Consider the following 20,580-nt stretch of genomic DNA (forward strand, 5'->3'; position numbering starts at 1 on the left):
AAAGATGTCTGTGAAGACATCCGTCAGCTCACCAGCGCAGTCCTTCAGCGCTCGACCCGGGATATTGTCAGGGCCCGCCGCCTTACGGATGTTGATAGCTGCAAGCGCCCTCCTCACGCTGTCGACGGAGAGGCACAGGGGGAGCTCGTGTGAAGGGGGAGTGGCCTTCAGCGGGCAAGTGCTGTTCTGAGCGTCGAAGCGAGCAAAGAAGCGGTTAAGGTCATTGAGCAGACGGACGTCCCCTTCAGAGCTCTGCGGTGCGGGCTTGTAGTCCGTGATGGTCTGAATGCCCTGCCAAAGGCTCCGTGCGTCCCTGCTGTCCTTGAAGTGGGCGGTAATTTTGCAAGAGAACGCCCTCTTTGCTTCCTTGATGCCCCCGGGACAGGTCGGCCCTCGCAGTCCTCAAGCCAGCCTCATCCCCCGCTCTAAAGGCTTTGTCCCTGGCCCTCAGCAGCCTGAAGACAGCCCCCGTCAGCCATGGCTTCCGGTTAGCCCGAGTGACGATGGACTTTAAGTGAGTCACATCATCAATGCACTTCCTGATGTAGGAGGAAACAGAGTCAGTATACTCCTCAATGTCTGTCCGATCGTCGCAAGTGGCAGCCCTCCTAAACATGTCCCAGTCAATAGAGCCAAAGCAGTCACGAAGCGCATCAGAGGCACCCTCAGGCCACACCCGTATCCGCTTTCGAACCGGTCTGGATGCTCTCACCATTTGTCTGTATGCGGGCAAAAGCATAACAGTGATATGGTCAGAAAGGCCAAGATGGGGGAGGGGGGCGGCTTTGAAAGCTCCTTTATGCGAAGAGTAGACCATGTCCAGGAAGCTGTCGCCACGCGTAGGAAAATTAACATGCTGGTGAAGCCATGGAAAAACAGACTTCAGATTAGCATGATTAAAATCCCCAGCGAAGATGGTGAAACCGTCAGGGTGCGCTGTCTGTTGTTCACTGACAGCCTGGTACAGTTCACTAAGGGCCGCGATCCTGGCGCCTTCGATGTTGGAAGGCGGGATGTAAACCGCGACCAGCAGAATCGCGGGTAAATTCCCTTGGCAGGTAAAAAGGACGGCACTTAATGATCACAAACTCTGCCAGTGGCGAGCAGTGCTTGCATACTCATAATCTCGGATACTTTGTACCGTATCAATATTGGCGATATTGGCACCAGTAATTACTTGGTATCGATCGATACCAAAATCATAGGTATCGCACAGCTCTATTTGAAACTGTTAGTTGTGCATGAGATCACTTATGTTTGAACTTCCTCACATTTTTATTTATTCATTTTCTTTTGATCATATGTGAAGTCAACAATTTTGGATTTATAACATTCCTTTTTCTAATCTTATTCCGTGTTAGATAGTATTTCTTAAAACTCAGTAAGTGCACTATTACATTGATCATATGTTTAAACATGAAAAAGTTAGGAAACTGTGACGTGCCCGCTCCTCCAGTACCCTTGTCAGCGCCCTGCCTCTACGCCGGGGTGTCAATCGTGAATTGTAAAAAGTTATTTATGTTATAGTTATTTGATATATAGTTTATATATAGTTATATAGGCCTGTGGAATAACTGGAACCGCAATTGACGATGAGTCTGACATCAGCGCCACATGTTTTTCCCGAGTCAGCAGCGGCGTTGTTTACACAGAGGACGAAGATTTTGATGGATTTAATGATTTGGAGTGACACGGATGGTTCGATGAAATTGTTATTTATGTTACAGTAATTTGATATATAGTTTATATATTGTTATATATGCCTGTTGAATAACTGGAGCCGCAACTGACGATGAGTCTGACGTCAGCGCTGCATGTACTTCCGGAGTCAGAGGCGGCGTTGTTTACACAGAGGATGAAGATTTTGATGGATTTAATGATTTGGAATGACACGGATGGTTTGATGAAATTGTTATTTATTAGGGGTGTAACGATTCATCGATACACATCGATTAATCGATATACCATTTTTTCCATGTATAATGCGCCCCCATGTATAATACGCACCCTAAAAACGGCATGTCAATGCTGGAAAAAAGCCTGTACCCATGTATAATACGCACCAAAATTTCTCCTCCTACTTAAGTCCGTAAACGTAAAATTAGTTCAGAAAAAAGATCATCTTTGGGAACAACCGGATGTTATTCTGCCGGTCAGTATCACTGCACATGCGCTAGCAAACTCAATAGCAAAGAAATGTTTCGGATTTGTGTAGGGTACATTGTGACAGCAAACGAGCAGGTGATCGAGCAAGCGTCTGATACGAGTGCATTGTGTTCGTATGGAGCGTGTTTGAAGTGAACAGCAGAGAAGAAAGCGCATCTGTAATGGCGGCCTCCGTATCACATCCGGATAAAAAAATATATATATATTTCTTTTTACCATGTATAATGCGCACCCCAGATTTTAGGACAATAAATCAGTTCAATTTGTCGCATTATACATGGAAAAAAACGGTAATGCGCTACGATTTGTTGGCATTGATGCTAAACGTAAACATCGATCTATATCGCCCGTTTTTGACCTCGGACATTAGTCAAATTCCTTGTTTGGCATGCTCAAACATGGCGAATAAAAAACTCTTAAATCTTGAATCTTGAACTGACAATGAGTCCGACGTCAGCCCTGCATGCACTTCCGGAGTCAGTAGCGGCCTTGTTTACACAGAGGACGAAGATTTCAATGGATTTAATGATTTGGAGTTACACGGATGGTTTGATAAACGTGTTATTTCTGTTATAGTTATTTGAATAACTGTTAATGTTACGGCAGGCACGTTCTCAGTTCCTCATTTGTATTTATGTAATGTTAGCATACCGTATCGTTTAGCCTGTTGTTGCCTCTTCATGTCTGTTCTTGGTGTTGTATTTTGTCAAATAAAGTCCCCCCAAAAATGCGACTTGTACTCCGACTTTTGTGCGACTATTATGCATTTTATGGCTGGTGCGACTTGTACTTCGGAGCGACTTATAGTCCGGAAAATACGGTACATTTATTGTGATAAGTTTATATGCATAATACACTTAAATTAATGTTAAAGTAAAAAAAGTCAAAGTCTGCTTTATTGTCAATTTCTTCACGTGCCAAGACACACAAAGAGATCGAAATGACTGTGTCGTTGAAATTGCACATACTTTTCCTTAAATCTCTTAGCTTGTTCATAATATATTTAGTAAAATGGAAATTTATTTGAAGAAAATTGTGGACTTATGATTAGTTCTATGTAATTTTGCAATGAGTTGTACTGGTCTGGCCCACTTGAGATCAGATTATGCTGTAACCAAAACGAGTTTGACACCCCTGCTCTACGCACATCGTTCACAGACACACCCACGTACTAATCAGCTTTCATTGCTCATCCCCGACACCTGCTCTCGGTCATTATCTCCACTACTTAAGCACAGCTCTCACGCTGCGTGTTGTCAGTCTCTTCATGATGCTGCCTGTTTGCCTGTTTTTCTCCGACAGACTCCCGTTGCCGACCTTGCCCGTCTGTTTGCCCGACCATTCTTGCACGCTCATTCTTGCACGCTCCCCGGCCTGGCCCACTGCCTATCCCTGATCACGTCTCTGCCTTACATCCTGCTTGCCTGTCTGATCGTTCTGCTCCGAACTATGTCTGGTCTGACCTCCTACCTGTACCCAACCACGAACTCGCCTTGTCCTTGTCTGGCTCAGCGTCGCTCGACGCCTGCTTGCCTATCAGCTCGTCTGCCTGCCCGCTTGCTCTCACTCCGCAAGCCACCAGCTGTGTTCCGGCACCAGTCGTCAGCTAGCCTTGCTGCTGCTGCACCTGCTCGACCAGCGCTCCAGCCTCTCACTCCCCGTTTCCCTCTCTTCAAAAAACAAAGTCTCATGCTGCACTTAATTGCTCTGCCTGGTCTGTCACAGAGACCTCTCTCCCCCATGGAATATAATGTGAAATTAACGTGAAACTATTTACAGGTAGACATTTTTCTTTACTGAAATATGTCCCAAAACATTTAGGACATTTACTGAAGCATGTACCCTACTCGCTAAAATGGCACTGTGTGTGTGTACATGTACATACTAAGTGTGTTTATTTAACCTGAATGCTCTCTGGACTAGCTTGACTCGAGCAGCCAAATAGCTCCCGCCGCAACAAGTTCCCATCATACTCCAGGAAGGTCAGGTAAAGGTTCCTGAAAAACTCCACATGCTTATTCTTCACACGAAGCTTCTTTGGAGAGTTCCAGTGGAGTACCTACAAGCACAGATTCATCCTATTGGTCCTTAGGTACTAAATAGGTCAAACTGACACGTATTTGAAAACAGTGTCTGGAAGAAAATTACATGCAATGACCCAAAACATCACAGGAGGGTTTCAGAGAATATCTGCCTTTTGGAAAGGAAATGTTAAATGATGTACTGTATGTACTGTAACGACATTCACAAGCTTAGCCAGTAAAACTAATTAATTGAAATAATCTTTAGATGCACCCCTAAATGACTGTTATAAATCATAAAATATATTGTGGTATCTATATTGTGATATATATTAATATATATATAAATATTTTATATATATATAATATTTTTTGTGTCATTATTTTTAGACACATTGGGCTCTATTTTTTTCAGACACATTTGCAGCGAGATGAAAATACTAGCAGATCCTAATTTAATGTCAAGCACAAGGCTCACTGCACATTTGCCAATTCGGTAGACCTGTTTGTAGAAAACAGTAGGTCAAGTGACAATTGTGAAAAAATAAATCTATTTAATTTTACACCTCCTCAGTTCCCTGGTGCAAGATAGGCCGATTGTCGAACAGGATTTTATTAAATTTGACCGGGGCACAGGCAGATACTGAGCTCTACGGATATGTCAGTCGTGAGCAGCTACCATGGTTCACATTATCAAGCAGTGACAATGCTTTACTTACACACGGATCGTTATAATTTTGTGTGAGCATACCTTGAGGTCAGAAACCTCAGTGTAGCACAGTTCGGAGCGTGTGTGATCAGACAGCTGAACATTCCAGAAGCAGGGCAACTGGTAGACCAAGGCTGGGTTCTGCTTTATGAATGCATTGAAGATATCCTAAAAGCACAAGACTGTCTAAATATTATAGGTATTTTTTGTTTACATGTGATTAGCTTCTAAAATCGGACTAAAGAATACATTTTTGAACTACAGAAGCCTTTCTCACCTGATCAGCCAGAGATGTACTGAGCATACTCATTAACTCTCTCTCTGCTGTCAGACGCCACATCTGCGGCCATCCAATTTGTCGCAATCGCTCCAGGTATAGGAGAATTACACCTAATTTTGTATTAAAATCAAAAAGAATATAACTTTAAAGCCATAATTTTAGGGATGGCTGGATAACAAATTGTTTATAATCAACATCTGTATGTGTTCAGCACTGTAGGTGCAACATCCAACCTGATATTGATAGTAGCAAACTGCTATCTTGTGTCAGAATCCTACCTGTGTTGAAGCCTCGGCCAAGTGCAGGCCACGGTCTATGATTTTTCCACAGATTTCCAAGGTACCAATCACTCTGGTTCTCCACAAGACCAATGACCTGTTTGTCTGAGAATCCATAAAACAAGATATAATCAACCAAACATGCTACAGACAGAGAGGCAGATTAACTGTTATACTGTTATATTTTCTTGGTTGCTCATCAGTTTTTTAAATTTAACAACTCAATAAAAACACTGGTGTAGATGTAAAGTAGTTGATTATTTTATTAACTTGTAAGTATCTGTCTGTCTGTCTGTCTGCCTGCCTGCCTGCCTGCCTGCCTGCCTGCCTGTCTGTCTGTCTGTCTGCCTTGTTGTATCGTAATATTGAATTGTGAGGTAGCTGTACCCCTGCTGAACAGTGTGTGTGAATCACGCGCATTCTAGTGTTTTGAAACAACAGATGTATTGGTGAATTGGTTGGTGACAAGAAAATAAAATAACAAAACTTTATTGCTCAACAGTATCACTGTCACCCCTGTAAGATGTGTTTTGTCACCACTGGTGGCTTTAGAAACACGTACGTGGTCATGTGCACACGCACGCGCATAGGCACATGCACACGCACACACAGGCACGCACGCACGCACGCACACACACACACACACCAAGTTTCAGGTTTCGTTTTTCGCATTCTCTGATTAGTCTTATGCATCTCACATGAATAATAGCTAGGGGTGTAACGATTCATCGATACACATCGATTAATCGATATAATGCTCTACGATTTATTGGCATCGATGCTAAACGTAAACATCGATTTATATCGCCGTGTTTGACCTCGGACATTAGACGCGACTTTATTTTGAAATCCAGTTCATTGTTGCTTGCTTCCTCTTTCCGGGAGCAGTGCGCGCGGCGTTGTTGTGATGTGAGCAGAGCAGGCACGTGAAAGGGGAGTCGACAACTAGTACGCGGCTCCTGGGCCGGTGCTATGGCTAGTGTCCAAAAAGACGAGGAAATTTGCTCCCCTTTAGGCTTCAAGTCATTCGTTTGGAAGCACTTTGGATTCCAAAGAAAAGATGGCTCAACGGACAAGCCCTGGTCTTCTCTGCAGCGGAATACTGCAGCCCAGTCTGGAGCAGAAGCCCGCATGCGATTACATTTACTATTACATAGACCTTCAGGTGGTGTCTGTGTGAATCAGTCCACTGGTGTAAAAATGACCCAGCTCATAATACCAGAAAATGTTTGCCAAAATGTATTTAGAAAATATTTACTTAACAAGGCTAAATATTATTATATAAATACGTAGATGTCACAACAGACATGTCATTTGTTTTAAGTTAAGCCCAGTGAGCAGAGCCACTAGTAGTGACCCTGGCAACTTTACATAACAGCTGCTGCATCCAGAACGTTCACTTAGTCCCTTGATATGAAAGACAGTCGCAGCGGCATACCATCTTAGCACCAGAGAAGCCAGGAGAGAACTTGAGGTGCGCGTAGACAACAAATGCCTGGAGGTCCAGCAAGCCCCGAAGTACGTTGGAGTACGACTGGATCGGACATTATCCTTCAAACAACACCTGGAAGAAGTCAAGGCCAAGGTGACATCCAGAGCCGCGCTGATCCGCCGCCTCGCTGGAACAACCTGGGGAGCCTCCGCTAAGACGCTGCGAATATCCACCCAAGCCCTGGTCTTCTCTGCAGCGGAATACTGCAGCCCAGTCTGGAGCAGAAGCCCGCATGCGAGAAAGGTCGACGTGGCTATTAATACCTCCCTCCGGATAATAACTGGATGCTTGAAACCTACTCCTGTGTCCCTCTTGCCGGTCCTCGCTGGAATAGCACCGGCCGGCCTCCGACGGGAGGCTGCCACCCTCGCCCTGGCCAGGAAGGCACAAAAATATGACTGGCACATCTTGCACAACACCACAATAACACCAGCACCTCCAAGCAGACTCAAGTCCCGACACCCCTACAACAAGGCAGCACAAGAGATGCTCAACTCCACCTCTGAGGACATCTCCAGAGATGCATGGTTGGCAGCAGCTTGGAAGCAGGAGTGGGAGTCTGCCGGACCCTCCCGAGTCCACCGCTACATTTGGGACCCAGGAGATGGCGCCATCGGAGGAGCCGACCTACCACGCCGGCAATGGACCATGCTGAACCGCCTACGGACTGGGGTCGGTCGCTTTGGGTCATCAATGAAGACGTGGGGCTTGGCGGACAGTGCGGCATGTGAGTGTGGTGACCCTGAGCAGACCGCCAACCATATAATCAACATCTGCCCCTTATATGCTCCACCCTCGGAAGCCAGCCTCTTCAACCTAGGACTAGAGATGCGGGCATGGCTACGCGACACAGAGTTGGACATTTGACATTTGACGTTACACGAAAGAAGAAGAAGAAGAACGGACAAGACACGTGCAGTTTGTAAATCCTGCCATGCGGTGGTCAAATATTCAGGGACCACAAATCTGGCCGCACATTTAAAGAAAAAACACGACATCAGAGTTCAGTGTTAAAATAAGCCCTTTGTATATTACAATACTCTTGTAATTTCCTAAATAAAGAGTTTGCAGTACCTTGTTGATTTTGCGTATGAATTGTTATAAATCAGGATATTGTTCTATATTTTTTATTTTAAAAAAAATCGATCGTAGAGCACTATATCGTGATATATCGTGAATGAATCGCAGCAGGCTTTAAGATATCGGCAAATATCGTATCGTAGTTCTTTGTATCGATATGATGTCGTATCGTGACAAAACCCGCGATTTACACCCCTAATAATAGCATAATGTTGAGCAGTATGCCATAGACTTCTATGCAACAACAATGCTCAAAAATTATAATTTAGATTTTTAATTAGAAATATTTTGACTTTCTACATTTATAGTCCTATTTATTCACAAAGATCTTATAATGGTTATTATAGTGGCCTTCAAAAATTTTAACAAAAATATCTAGGTGTAGTACCGTTGAATATAGGATGACCACTAATCACAGTGTTTTTATTTATTTTGCTTGCTGTATTTCTGATGCCAAGCCCCCGGTCTGGGCTATATAAAAAGTATTCACTTTGGTCATTAGGTGGAAGCACAAGAACACATTTGCGCCTACCAGACGCTGAAGCAGAGTACACGCTCACAGGCCACTAGTCTCGTCTCAAACATTTAATTACGACGTTCCTACCTCCTTACTCCTAAAAACATGGAATGCGACGCAGAAGTTGTGTAGAAATCTCTAGCTCTCCGAAAATTGGCGTATACCAGGTGGACCGTAAACGATGCAGGATTTATTAAATTAAATAGTTATAATCCTTGTTTGTGTAATTTCTTGATTATTTTTGGTCGAATATACATAGTATTCTACTGAGTGTTTATTCTATTTGGGCAGTACTTGATACCAAAGGATTTGACTACACTGGCTTATGGTTACAATACTGAACCACACTTGTTTGTAAGGTTTGCAGCAATTTGGTTGCTATTTCTCAGAAGCACTTGATGACATTAAGAAAATAATTTGTTTTTTAGTTTGTCACATTCAATGCAACGGAGAAGCATTTATGAGTCATTCCAAATATGTATTGTGCAAATTGGGTGTGGACCAGGGCCGGTTCTAGGAATGCATATACAGTAAGAGGGGGCAGTCAGAAATGTGAAGGGGGCATTTTCTTTCTTTTTTTTTTTTTTTTTTTTTTTTTTTTTTTTACACATTTTTAGCACTGTTAGTGTTTTCTTCACGGCAGTTGTTAGCTGTGTGTCCAGATCTCAACCTGGAGAAGTGGATTGCACTCTGTCAGGCCTCTACACCAGGGGTGTCCAAACTACGGCCCGCGGGCCAACTGCGGCCGTGGTCCAGTTTTTATTGGCCCGCAGCAAATTCTGAAAACATAATTGAATATGGCCCGCCCAAGAAGCTTGAGCTCAACTCTGTTGCACTTCTCCGTTTCAAGACTAGATGGAGCCCGCCACACAAAGCGTTTGACGTCCCATTAGCACCGCCCCCCCCCCCCCCCCCGAAGAGAAGCGGACACGCAGCGTTTGACGTCCCATTAGCAAGGGAAGAGAAGCGAACACGCAGCGTTTGACGTCCCATTAGCAAACCACCCCCCGGAAGAGAAGCAAACACGCAGCGTTTGACGTCCCATTAGAATAGTGATCGTAGACTTAGACTTAGACAGACTTTATTGTCATTTTGTAAGCACTCGGTGCACACAAAACAAAATTTCGTCGCATACGGCTCTCAACAACGGAAAGGAACGTCGAGAGCCGCAGCAGCCGCAGCCGACTGGGGCGCCGCCATCTTAATCTTAATAATACAAAAGACACACAGATGGCATGAGCGCAACTCAATAACTCTCATAAGGCTGCCACATAACGGCGCCACAAAGAAAGTCAGAAAGTGCTCAAGATAAAAGCCATCAAAGCAAATCAAAGCTAAAAAGACAAAGGAAAAAAAAGTAACAGCACCCAACCAGCACCCCCAATACAAGAGAACACCCCAAAACACACAAAATAGCCTCCACGGGGTCCATCGACAGGTGTAAGGGCAGTCCAGTTCAACGGCGCCCAATGGACCGTGGTCGTGAATCGGTGAAAACATCACAAAGCAGGCAAACGTGTGAGCAGCGTCCTGGGCACCCAGCCGGGGCACGTGCAGATGGTCACCACGGGGCTAGCATGGCGAAAGCCATTGGTCCCGACGAGCACGAGGAAGCGGACTCCCCACAGGGGTTGCGGCTGCAAGGCGAGGGACCCGGTCATCACTGGCCGGATAAGCAGGAAGCCGTCGTAGAGTTACGCCGGCCCAACCGATGATCCCGGTCCCAGGAAAAAAAATAAAATAAAATATCCGATCCGAAGAGATACCGAGGTGCGGTAGAAGGCACCAGCATCGCCGAACGGACAAAAAGACAAAAAGAAAAAGGAGAAAAGAAGGAAATAAAGAGGAAAAGAGAGGACACTGCTGGGAGGCAGCCACTCACGGCGCCATACCAGATCAAATTACTCGGATTAAAATGATCGACTCGCAAAAAATAGTGGATGGCGGAGGACCGGATGGACCGGAGGACCGGATGGGCCGACCTTCTCACTGACACGCAGACCTTTCATTTGTGACACGTCAAAGATTGCCGTAATCTTTAGTAGACATCTCACATGACAACATCGAGGAGTGACAGACATGTCTTATCATCTCATTACTCCAAAACAATCTACCTCCTCCTGCCTCCCTCCTTTGTCAATCTTTTCCCTTCTTGCATGAAAACAGAAGAGCGGCAAGGAACCAAGGAAGCAGGAATTACTTGAAGACAAACGAGATGAGACGGCGACAGAGGGAGAGTGAGAGAGAGAGAGAAAGAAAGAAAGAAAGAAAGAAAGAAAGAAAGAAAGAAAGAAAGAAAGAAAGAAAGAAAGAAAGAAAGAAAGAAAGAAAGAAAGAAAGAAAGAAAGAAAGAAAGAAAGAGATGAGCCAGCAAGCAAAAGAAGTGCCTTTCATTTGTGTGACTTGTTTTGACATCAGTTTGGGCCATAGAGTACTTTTTGATTTAAATAAAAGTGAGCTTACTAACACTTGCATCAGGCGGCACGGTGGAGCACTGGTTAGCACGTCCACCTCACAGTTAGGAGGATTTGATTTTGGCCCTCCCTGTGTAGATTTTGCATGTTCTCCCACTGCCCGCGTGGATTTCCTCCGGGCACTTCGGTTTCCTCCCACATCCCAAACACAGGCTTGGTAGGCCGATTGAGCACTCCAAATTGCCCCTAAGTGTGAGTGCGGATGGGTGTTCGTCTTTGTGTGCCCTGTGATTGGCTGGCAACAGGTTCAGGGTGTCCCCCGCCTACTGCCTGAAGACTGCTATGATAGGCTCCAGTATGCTCGCGACCCCTGTGGGGACAAGCGGTATAGAAAATGGATAGATGCACGCATAACTCTCCGATGTTCCTTGGAAGACGTTATATTAGTCTTCAAAATATCGTTTCGTAAAGCAAGTTTTAACCTTAAGTGCAGGGTGAATTCTCGCTGTATTTGTGAGTTCACAAAAGACCAGCATTTCATCTTGACCTTGTGTTTGAGGGAAGGTTTTGTTTATTTGTATTTTTGTATAAAAATGCAAAATGGCTTACCTGTGAACTTCCTGAAAATACCCCAGAGCTCAGCAATATCAGTGGCGAATGTGATGTCTGTATCCAAGACAATGACCTTTGACAGATCATATGGCAGGGCTTTGGTTAGAGTCAGCTTCATCAAGCCGTTAATACCTGAGTAATGAGTGTTTGGTATCCATGATACTTCCGACTGAAACAAAAGAGTAAAATATTGTAAAATTGAGCATATTTGATATCTAAAATAAAGACTGTTTGACTACTGTGTATGCTTCATATTCAAGCCTTTTTTGGGTGGTAGCCCGACAGATGGTTCTGTCAGAACTGGTACTGATCGTATTCATGGTATATAATATACCATATTTCTCGTGTGTGTTTCACTTGTCCGAACAAAAGAACTGCCTTATATAATAAAATAATAATAAATAATAACAATATAACAGGAATGTTGAATGAGTAATTGTGGGTTTAGGTAAAGAATATTTTTAGTTAATACATCTCACATTAATGAAAACCCAATTTGTTAACAACAGATTTGTATTTTTTTGTAGCAGAAAACTGTCTTTTATTGTGTACAAATATTTTCAGTGACCAATTAGAAAAATAAATAAATCTAGGATATTTTGTCTCATAAACATAAGGTATTAAATACAACAATACTTTAGCAGCTTTCTTGCAATTACACTTGGGCAGCTAGAATTTTAGCATGCAACATAATGTAGTAGATGGTGCATCACTGTGCATTTATGAGCTTAAACCAGCTCGCAAGGAATATTCTGTCGTACAACTTTTCGAAGTGTTAAAAGCCCTAAAATGAAGACACCTCAAGAGGACATGCTGGAAATGTTATATTAGATAATAACTTGGATAATAATCCTCAAGGATATTAATTACCGTTTTTTTCCATGTATAATGCGCAAAATTTAACTAATTTATAGTCCTAAAATCTGGGGTGCGCATTATACATGGGTACATTTTTTTTTTTTTTTTAAGAAAATCTCCCTCGAAATAAAACTTGAAATCACCTTTCTTCTTGTTTGTTGTCAATCGCGCATCGCATTCAGCCATCCTGCCCAACACACTTAGTCAGTAAAATTCATAATTGACGACACATCGTTTGATGCGATGATGCAATCCTTGATGGTGTGTTATTGTCAAATATTGTTTGTTTTTTAATCTCCATCGCAAACCGGATACCATACGGAGGCCGCCATTACAGATGTGCAGAACAGATGTGCAAGACACGTCAGCTATATAAAGTGCGAGAGTTCAGTTCTCTACCTAAATGCGTATTACAGGTAATATTTTATTTCACAACACTTTGCCTTGTTCCTTTCTTCTCTGCTGTTCACTTCAAACACGCTCCATACGAACACAAGGCTCTTGTATCAGACGCTTGCTCGATCACCTGCTCGTTTGCTGTCACAATGTACCCTACACAAATCCGAAACATTTCTTTGCTAGCGAGTTTGCTAGCGCGTGCGCAGTGATCCTGACCGGCAGAATAACATCCGGTTGTTCCCAAAGATGATCTTTTTTCTGAAATAATTTTACGTTTACGGACTTAAGTAGGAGTCAAAATTTGGGTGCGTATTAGACATGGGTACAGGCTTTTTTCCAGCATCGACATGCCATTTTTAGGGTGCGTATTAGACATGGGGGCGCATTATACATGGAAAGAAACGGTACTTTATGAAGCTCAGGAAATAGATTTATTTTTCAAATTCACAACTTTTACTTAGTGGGAAATGGGAATATTAAAATTAAAACAAACAAACTTATTCCCAAGGCACAGAAAGTAAATCAAACACTCTCATGATTCCAGAAATGCATAAAAGCCTTGTTTCATTTTATTTAAATTGCCGTAAGTACATAGAAATTGGATGTGCACATTATATGTAATATCCACATTTGAGTCATGTTTCAACTCGACGACTGTGCGATTGGACATGCCAGAAAAGTGGGGCGCAAACATGACCAATTGACCTATGCTGACTCGACATTATTGAACATTTTAATGTCGTGTCACGTCCGTGCCACAGGACGCTCGCTCAGCCGGGAACTTCCTCAGCCACACCCCTCACACCGTAATGACTGTCACCTGCTCCCTCTTGTTACCTCACGTATTTAAACCTTGCTCATGTGTTTCTCCCTGTTGTTGAAGAAATGGGGTAAAATAACAAAAAATCCTGCCTGGCTACAAAAACAGATATGCTCACACCTCATTGAATGAAGTACATAAGCAGACCAGTATATTAACATATTAAATCAATAAAAGAAACATTTTAACAATAAAGTAGACATAACTAGACATATTTGATTCGATATGTGGTAATGACAAATGTTTTTATAACTTCATAATCTGATATGTATTTCTATGAATTTGTGTATTCACCCAGTATCATAAAAGCCTTGGAGGACAAATGTTTTTCGTTTTTGTCTAATCCCTTTGAAATGTGTTCCAAAGTAGGTTGTCTTTCTGGGAATAAATTTGAATTAATAATCGAGCAGAATAAAACAGCTCAAGAATACAAATTACCGTTTTTCTCCGTGTATAGTGCGCAAAATTTAACTAATTTATTGTCCTAAAATCTGGGGTGCGCATTATACATGGGTACAAAAAAAAAAAAACAATTAATTTTTTTTTTTTTTTTTTTAAGTCCCAATGATCGTCACACACGCAGGGAGGCAATGGGTCCCATTTTTATAGTCTTTGGTATGGTCTTAACTAGGCTGGATGTAATTTTTTTTGTTGGCGTTGATTTCTCCGACTGCCCGTAAACGCACCACCGCGCTTCGTGCGCGCACGGGACAGCAAACGAGCAGGTGATCGAGCAAGCGTCTGATACGAGAGCATTGCGGTCGCATGGAGCGTGTTTGAAGTGAACAGCAGAGAAGAAAGGCAAAGTGTTGTGAAATAAAATGTGTCACAACCGTGCCAGAGCACGTGCTGCCTGCACTTCCCTCGGCCACACCCCTTTCGTTACCGTAATGTCTGTCACCTGGTTCCTCTTGTTACCCTGTGTATTTAAGCCCTGCCCGTGTATTTCTCCCGGTCGGTGTCTACTGTTGTGATCCGTCCCTGTCCGCCCAGTGTTTCTGTCGTTTGGTTTTCCACGGTCTGTCTGGAGGCTCACGGTCAGAGTTTTATCCTTGTCCAAGTGTCCATGTATCCAAGTGTCCAAGAAGACTTCTGTCTGTTTGGTGGCCGTGAGTCTCTATCCCGTTTGTGTCTTCGTTTCCCCACCTGACTCCCTTCCAACTCCCTTTCCCTTCAATAAATCCTGGTTCAAGCTGCATTTGGTCGCCCTGGCTCACCTCATTCCTGACAGAAGACACCGACCAACACAGCGACCAGCGCTTGGACCCCCCTCCACCACCAGCTTCCGTTGTCCAAGCCAAGCCAAAGCCAAGAAACCAAAGCCAAGCCAAGCCCAAGCCAAGCCAAGCCCAAGGAACCAAAGCCAAGCCAAGCCCAAGAAACCAAAGCTAAGCCCAAGCCACAGCCCAAGCCACAGCCCAAGCCACAGCCCAAGCCACAGCCCAAGCCACAGCCCAAGCCACAGCCCAAGCCACAGCCCAAGCCACAGCCGAGCCAAGCCACAGCCGAGCCAAGCCACAGCCGAGCCAAGCCACAGCCGAGCCAAGCCACAGCCGAGCCGAGCCGAGCCACAGCCGAGCCGAGCCACAGCCGAGCCGAGCCACAGCCGAGCCGAGCCGAGCCGAGCCGAGCCGAGCCACGCCACGCCAAGCCAAGCCAAGCCAAGCCAAGCCCCATCTGCGACGCCATCGGACCCGTGGCCGCCATCGGTTCCCCAGGTCGCCGCCCGAGTGCGGTTCATGTCCCCCAGGTCGCCGCCCGAGTGCGGTTCATGTTCCCCAAAGTTGCTGCCGATTGCGCGTCAGGCCCCAGTGTGTGCCGCGAGTGTGGCCCTGGGCCCCTGACCTCCGCTGAGTGCAGTTCTGTTCCCCAAGTTCCTGCCGATTGCGCGTCAGGCCCCCAGTGTGTGCCGCGAGTGTGGCCCTGGGCCCCTGACCTCCGCTGAGTGCAGTTCTGTCCCCCTAGTCGCCGCCCGAGTGCGGCTCTCTGCCCACCCGCCCCCCCGCGTGCCGTCGTGAGGGATTGGATTTTGGGACGTCGGGGGCCGTCCCTTGTGGGGGGGGTACTGTCACAACCGTGCCAGAGCACGTGCTGCCTGCACTTCCCTCGGCCACACCCCTTTCGTTACCGTAATGTCTGTCACCTGGTTCCTCTTGTTACCCTGTGTATTTAAGCCCTGCCCGTGTATTTCTCCCGGTCGGTGTCTACTGTTGTGATCCGTCCCTGTCCGCCCAGTGTTTCTGTCGTTTGGTTTTCCACGGTCTGTCTGGAGGCTCACGGTCAGAGTTTTATCCTTGTCCAAGTGTCCATGTATCCAAGTGTCCAAGAAGACTTCTGTCTGTTTGCTGGCCGTGAGTCTCTATCCCGTTTGTGTCTTCGTTTCCCCACCTGACTCCCTTCCAACTCCCTTTTCCTTCAATAAATCCTGGTTCAAGCTGCATTTGGTCGCCCTGGCTCACCTCATTCCTGACAAAATGCACAGAACGGATGCGCAAGACACGTCAGCTATATAAAGAGCGAGAGTTGTTTTCTTCCTATTAGTTTCAATTCACAGTTTAATTAGCAGTTTCAATCAGCAAATAACAAAATGCGTATTACAGGTAATATTTTATTTCACAACACTTTGCCTTGTTCCTTTGGTCTCTGCTGTTCATCCTAAAACACAAAGGCGCTCTTTAAGCAATGCGACAGTGAGCGCCCGGCGCGCTGCGGTTGCGCGACCGCACCAAATTAAGCTCCCTGCGCAGTGCGCACTGAGGTCCACTTAAATTTTAGAAAGTACATCAGGACTTTAAAAATATCTTCTAAATTTCAGCGACGGGTCTGTCACAATAATCGACCAGCCCGGTGCAGTTGGGCGGTCGGCGGCGCGCTACGGTTGAGCGTTCTCTCGCGCGCTCTCTCTCTCGCTCTCTCTCGCTCTCGCACACACGCAAACCGGATATCATACGGAGGCCGCCATTACAGATGCGCAGAACGGATGAGCAAGACACGTCAGCTATATAAAGAGCGAGAGTTCAGTTCTCTACCTAAATCCGTATTACAGGTAATATTTTATTTCACAACACTTTGCCTTGTTCCTTTCTTCTCTGCTGTTCACTTCAAACACGCTCCATGCGCACGGAGCGCGGTGGTGCGTTTGCGGGCAGTCGGAGAAATCAACGCCAACAAAAAAAATTACATCCAGCCTAGTTAAGACCATACCAAAGACTATAAAAATGGGACCCATTGCCTCCCTGCGTGTGTGACGATCATTGGGACTTAAAAAAAAAATTAAAAAAAAATAATAATTTTTTTTAAAAATTCATAAAAATTGGGTGCGTATTATACATGGGTACAAGCTTTTTTCCAGCATCAGCATGCCATTTTTAGGGGTGCGTACTATACATGGGGGCGCACTATACACGGAAAAAAACGGTAAGTAATTTATTTGGGTATTTCAAATATTGTATTTACGTACTTGACACGTTTGATCATTTTATAGGATTTTGTTTGTCTGTGAATTTGTATATTCACCCAGTATGATAAAACACCATTTAACCTGACAAAAAAATGACAGAGCAAACAACAAGCAGCATCAACACCATAGATTAACTGTACATTTGTAGCTGAGCTGTCAAATATTAGTAGTCGTCAAATTCCCTCAGCAGTGGGCAGCAAATGTACTGCTAGAAGCATTAGCACTAACCACCAACACTGGAGCTCCACACCAATGCCCCTCTCACCAGAACCTATATTTCAAATACTCTGACAACACAGCCATCTTTGCTCTCCTCACACATGTCAATTCTGTCCTGGACTACCACAACATCATTCATTTCACCCAGTAGTTTGAGAACAACCATCTCCGCCTCAGTGTCACCCAGAAAATATAACAACTAAACACACAAACTTAACTATGAGTCCTCACAACTTCACAGCACCTCATTGCCATCAATACCAAAGCAGGAAAACAGCATTTAGACAAAAAAAACAACAACTCACCTTTGACCAGCGCATCATCTTTGTCCGTTACCATATTCAAGCATCAGCCAATTGTATTTGTATTTCGCTGAACCAACCAACCAACAGCTTCATACTCCAGGCTGTTAGGATCCTGTACTCTCTCCCCCTTTCTGCGTAGCGTCCTGTACTTTTGCGCTATGCTTACTGTCTGCTGTATCCACACTTGCTCCGTTTTGCTCCTCTTATTTATTGTGTTATTTATTATTATTTATTCATCACTCTTATTATTTATTATTTGTGCCTTCTTGTTTTTATTTAGTGTCGTTTACTTGTATGTCTATCAAAGTAAAAACTCAGTCAGCTTTATTGTCAATCCCTTCATATGTCAAGACACGCAAAGAAACTGAAATTCCGTTTCGTCTATCCCACGGTGACGATAGTACATAGTACACGATAAACATACAAGTAGATGACACAAAATAAAAACAAGAAGGCACAAACAATAAATAATAAATAATAAATAAATAATATGAGTGACGAATAAATAATAAACAAATAACCCAATAAATAAGAGGAGCAAAACTGAGCCAGTGTGCATACAGCGGACAGTAAGCATAGCGCAAAGTACAGGACGCTACGCAGAAAGGAGGAGAGCAAGTTCAGGATCCTAACAGCCTGGAGTATGAAGCTGTTGGAGAGTCTGGTGGTGCGGGAGCGCAGGCTCCTGTACCTCTTCCCAGAGGGCAGAAGATCAAACAAAGAGTGAGCGGGGTGACTCACATCACTCACAATCGTGGTCGCCTTGCGGGTGAGATGGGAGGTGTAAATGTCCTTCAAGGAGGCGAGTGAAGCACCAATAATCTTGCCAGCCGTGTTCACTATGCGCTGCAGGGCCTTCAAGTTGTAGTCAGTGCATCCGCCACCCCAAACAGCAATACAGCTGGAGAGGACACTCTCAATGGTGCCGCGGTAAAATGTAGTCATGACGGCCGGAGAAGCGCTCGCTCGCCTGAGTTTCCGCAGGAAGTACAGGCGGCGCTGGGCTTTCATCGCCAGTGATGCGGTTTTGGTGGACCAGGAGAGATCCTCACTGATGTGCACCCCCAGGAACCTGGCGCTGCTCACTCTCTCCACCACAGCACCGTCGATGGTCAGCGGCAGGTGTTGGGTGGGACCCTTCCGGAAGTCAACAACAATCTCCTTGGTCTTGTCAACGTTCAGCAGGAGGTTGTTGTCCCTACACCACGTGGTCAGAAGGTCAACCTCCAGCCTGTATTGAGTCTCGTCTCCCTTGGTGAAGAGACCCACCAGAGTCGTGTCGTCAGCAAACTTCACTATGCGGCGGTCGCTGTAGGTTGCAGTGCAGTCATGCGTCTGGAGGGTGAAGAGCAGCGGACTGAGCACGCAGCCTTGGGGGGGCCCCTGTGCTCCTCAGCGTGATGCTGGCAGAGATTTTGTCGCCAACACGTACCACCTGTGGCCTCTGACAGAGGAAGTCCAGTAGCCACTTGCAGAGGTAGGTACTGAGGTACAGCTTGTCAAGTTCGCTGATGAGGCGTTGTGGCACAATGGTGTTGAAGGTAGAACTGAAGTCCACAAACAACAATCTCACATGCGAGTCCCTTCTCTCCAGGTGGGTGAGGGCCGAGTGGAGGGCAGAGCAGATGGCATCCTCAGAGGACCGTTTGGCTCGGTACGCAAACTGGAAGGGGTCAATGGTGGGGGGGAGAACGGATCGGATGTGCTCCATGACAAGCCGCTCAAAGCACTTCATGATGAAGTGCCACGGGGCGGTAGTCATTGAAGCAGGACGGAGCAGGTTTCTTCGGCACAGGTATGATGGTGGCAGCTTTGAAACACGACGGGCCGATGGCCTGCTGCAGGGAAGTGTTAAAGATGTCCGTGAAGACACCTGTCAGCTCACTAGTGCAGTCCTTCAGCGCTCGACCCGGGATGTTGTCAGGGCCCGCCGCCTTACGGATGTTGATAGCGGCAAACGCCCTCCTCACGCTGTCGGCGGAGAGGCACAGGGGCAGCTCGTATGAAGGGGGAGTGGCCTTCAGTGGGCAAGTGCTGTTCTGTGCGTCGAAGCGAGCAAAGAGGCGGTTAAGGTCATTGAGCAGACGGACATCGCCTTCACAGCTCTGCGGCGCGGGCTTGTAGTCCGTGATGGTCTGAATGCCCTTCCAAAGGCTCCGTGCGTCCCTGCTGTGCTTGAAGTGGGCGGTAATTTTGCACGAGAACACCCTCTTTGCTTCTTTGATGCCCCGGGACAGGTCGGCCCTCGCAGTCCTCAAGCCAGCCTCATCCCCCACTCTAAAGGCTTTGTCCCTGGCCCTCAGCAGCCTGAAGACAGCCCCTGTCAGCCATGGCTTCCGGTTAGCCCGAGTGACGATGGATTTTGAGTGAGTCACATCATCAATGCACTTCCTGATGTAGGAGGAAACAGAGTCAGTATACTCCTCAATGTCTGTCCGATCGTCGCAAGTGGCAGCCCTCCGAAACATGTCCCAGTCAGTAGAGCCAAAGCAGTCATGAAGCGCATCAGAGGCACCCTCAGGCCAAACCTGTACCCGCTTGCGAACCGGTCTGGATGTTCTCACCATTTGTCTGTATGCGGGCAAAAGCATAACAGTGATATGGTCAGAAAGTCCAAGATGGGGGAGGGGGGCGGCTTTGAAAGCTCCTTTATGCGAAGAGTAGACCAGGTCCAGGAAGCTGTCGCCACGCGTAGGAAAATTAACATGCTGGTGAAGCCTCGGAAAAACAGACTTCAGGTTAGCATGATTAAAATCCCCAGTGAAGATGGTGAAACCGTCCGGGTGCGCTGTCTGTTGTTCACTGACAGCCTGGTACAGTTCACTAAGAGCCGCGATCCTGTCGCCTTCGATGTTGGAAGGCGGGATGTAAACCCCGACCAGCAGAATCGCGGTAAATTCCCTTGGCAGGTAAAAAGGACGGCACTTAATGATCACAAACTCTGCCAGTG

The 20,580-nt window shown here is 45.7% G+C and overlaps 1 protein-coding gene across 8 annotated transcripts in view; it reads right to left on the reverse strand.

The window, feature by feature from the left end:
* Positions 1-20,580, reverse strand: part of LOC133153221 (xylosyl- and glucuronyltransferase LARGE2s) — an 81,350-nt gene that overhangs the window by 18,573 nt on the left and 42,197 nt on the right. For 6 of the 8 annotated variants that reach the window (XM_061277369.1, XM_061277368.1, XM_061277367.1 and 3 more), the window contains 5 exons: positions 11,567-11,738; positions 5,455-5,559; positions 5,174-5,286; positions 4,939-5,064; positions 4,070-4,225 (listed from right to left, as the gene is read on the reverse strand). In XM_061277369.1, coding sequence (XP_061133353.1) covers positions 4,070-4,225; positions 4,939-5,064; positions 5,174-5,286; positions 5,455-5,559; positions 11,567-11,738 — 672 coding nt within the window. The remainder of the gene's footprint in view (positions 1-4,069; positions 4,226-4,938; positions 5,065-5,173; positions 5,287-5,454; positions 5,560-11,566; positions 11,739-20,580) is intronic. The other 2 variants (XM_061277370.1, XM_061277371.1) reach the window with 2 other exon arrangements.

Source organism: Syngnathus typhle, linkage group LG4 (assembly GCF_033458585.1).
Source record: "Syngnathus typhle isolate RoL2023-S1 ecotype Sweden linkage group LG4, RoL_Styp_1.0, whole genome shotgun sequence".
Taxonomy (NCBI): domain Eukaryota; kingdom Metazoa; phylum Chordata; class Actinopteri; order Syngnathiformes; family Syngnathidae; genus Syngnathus; species Syngnathus typhle.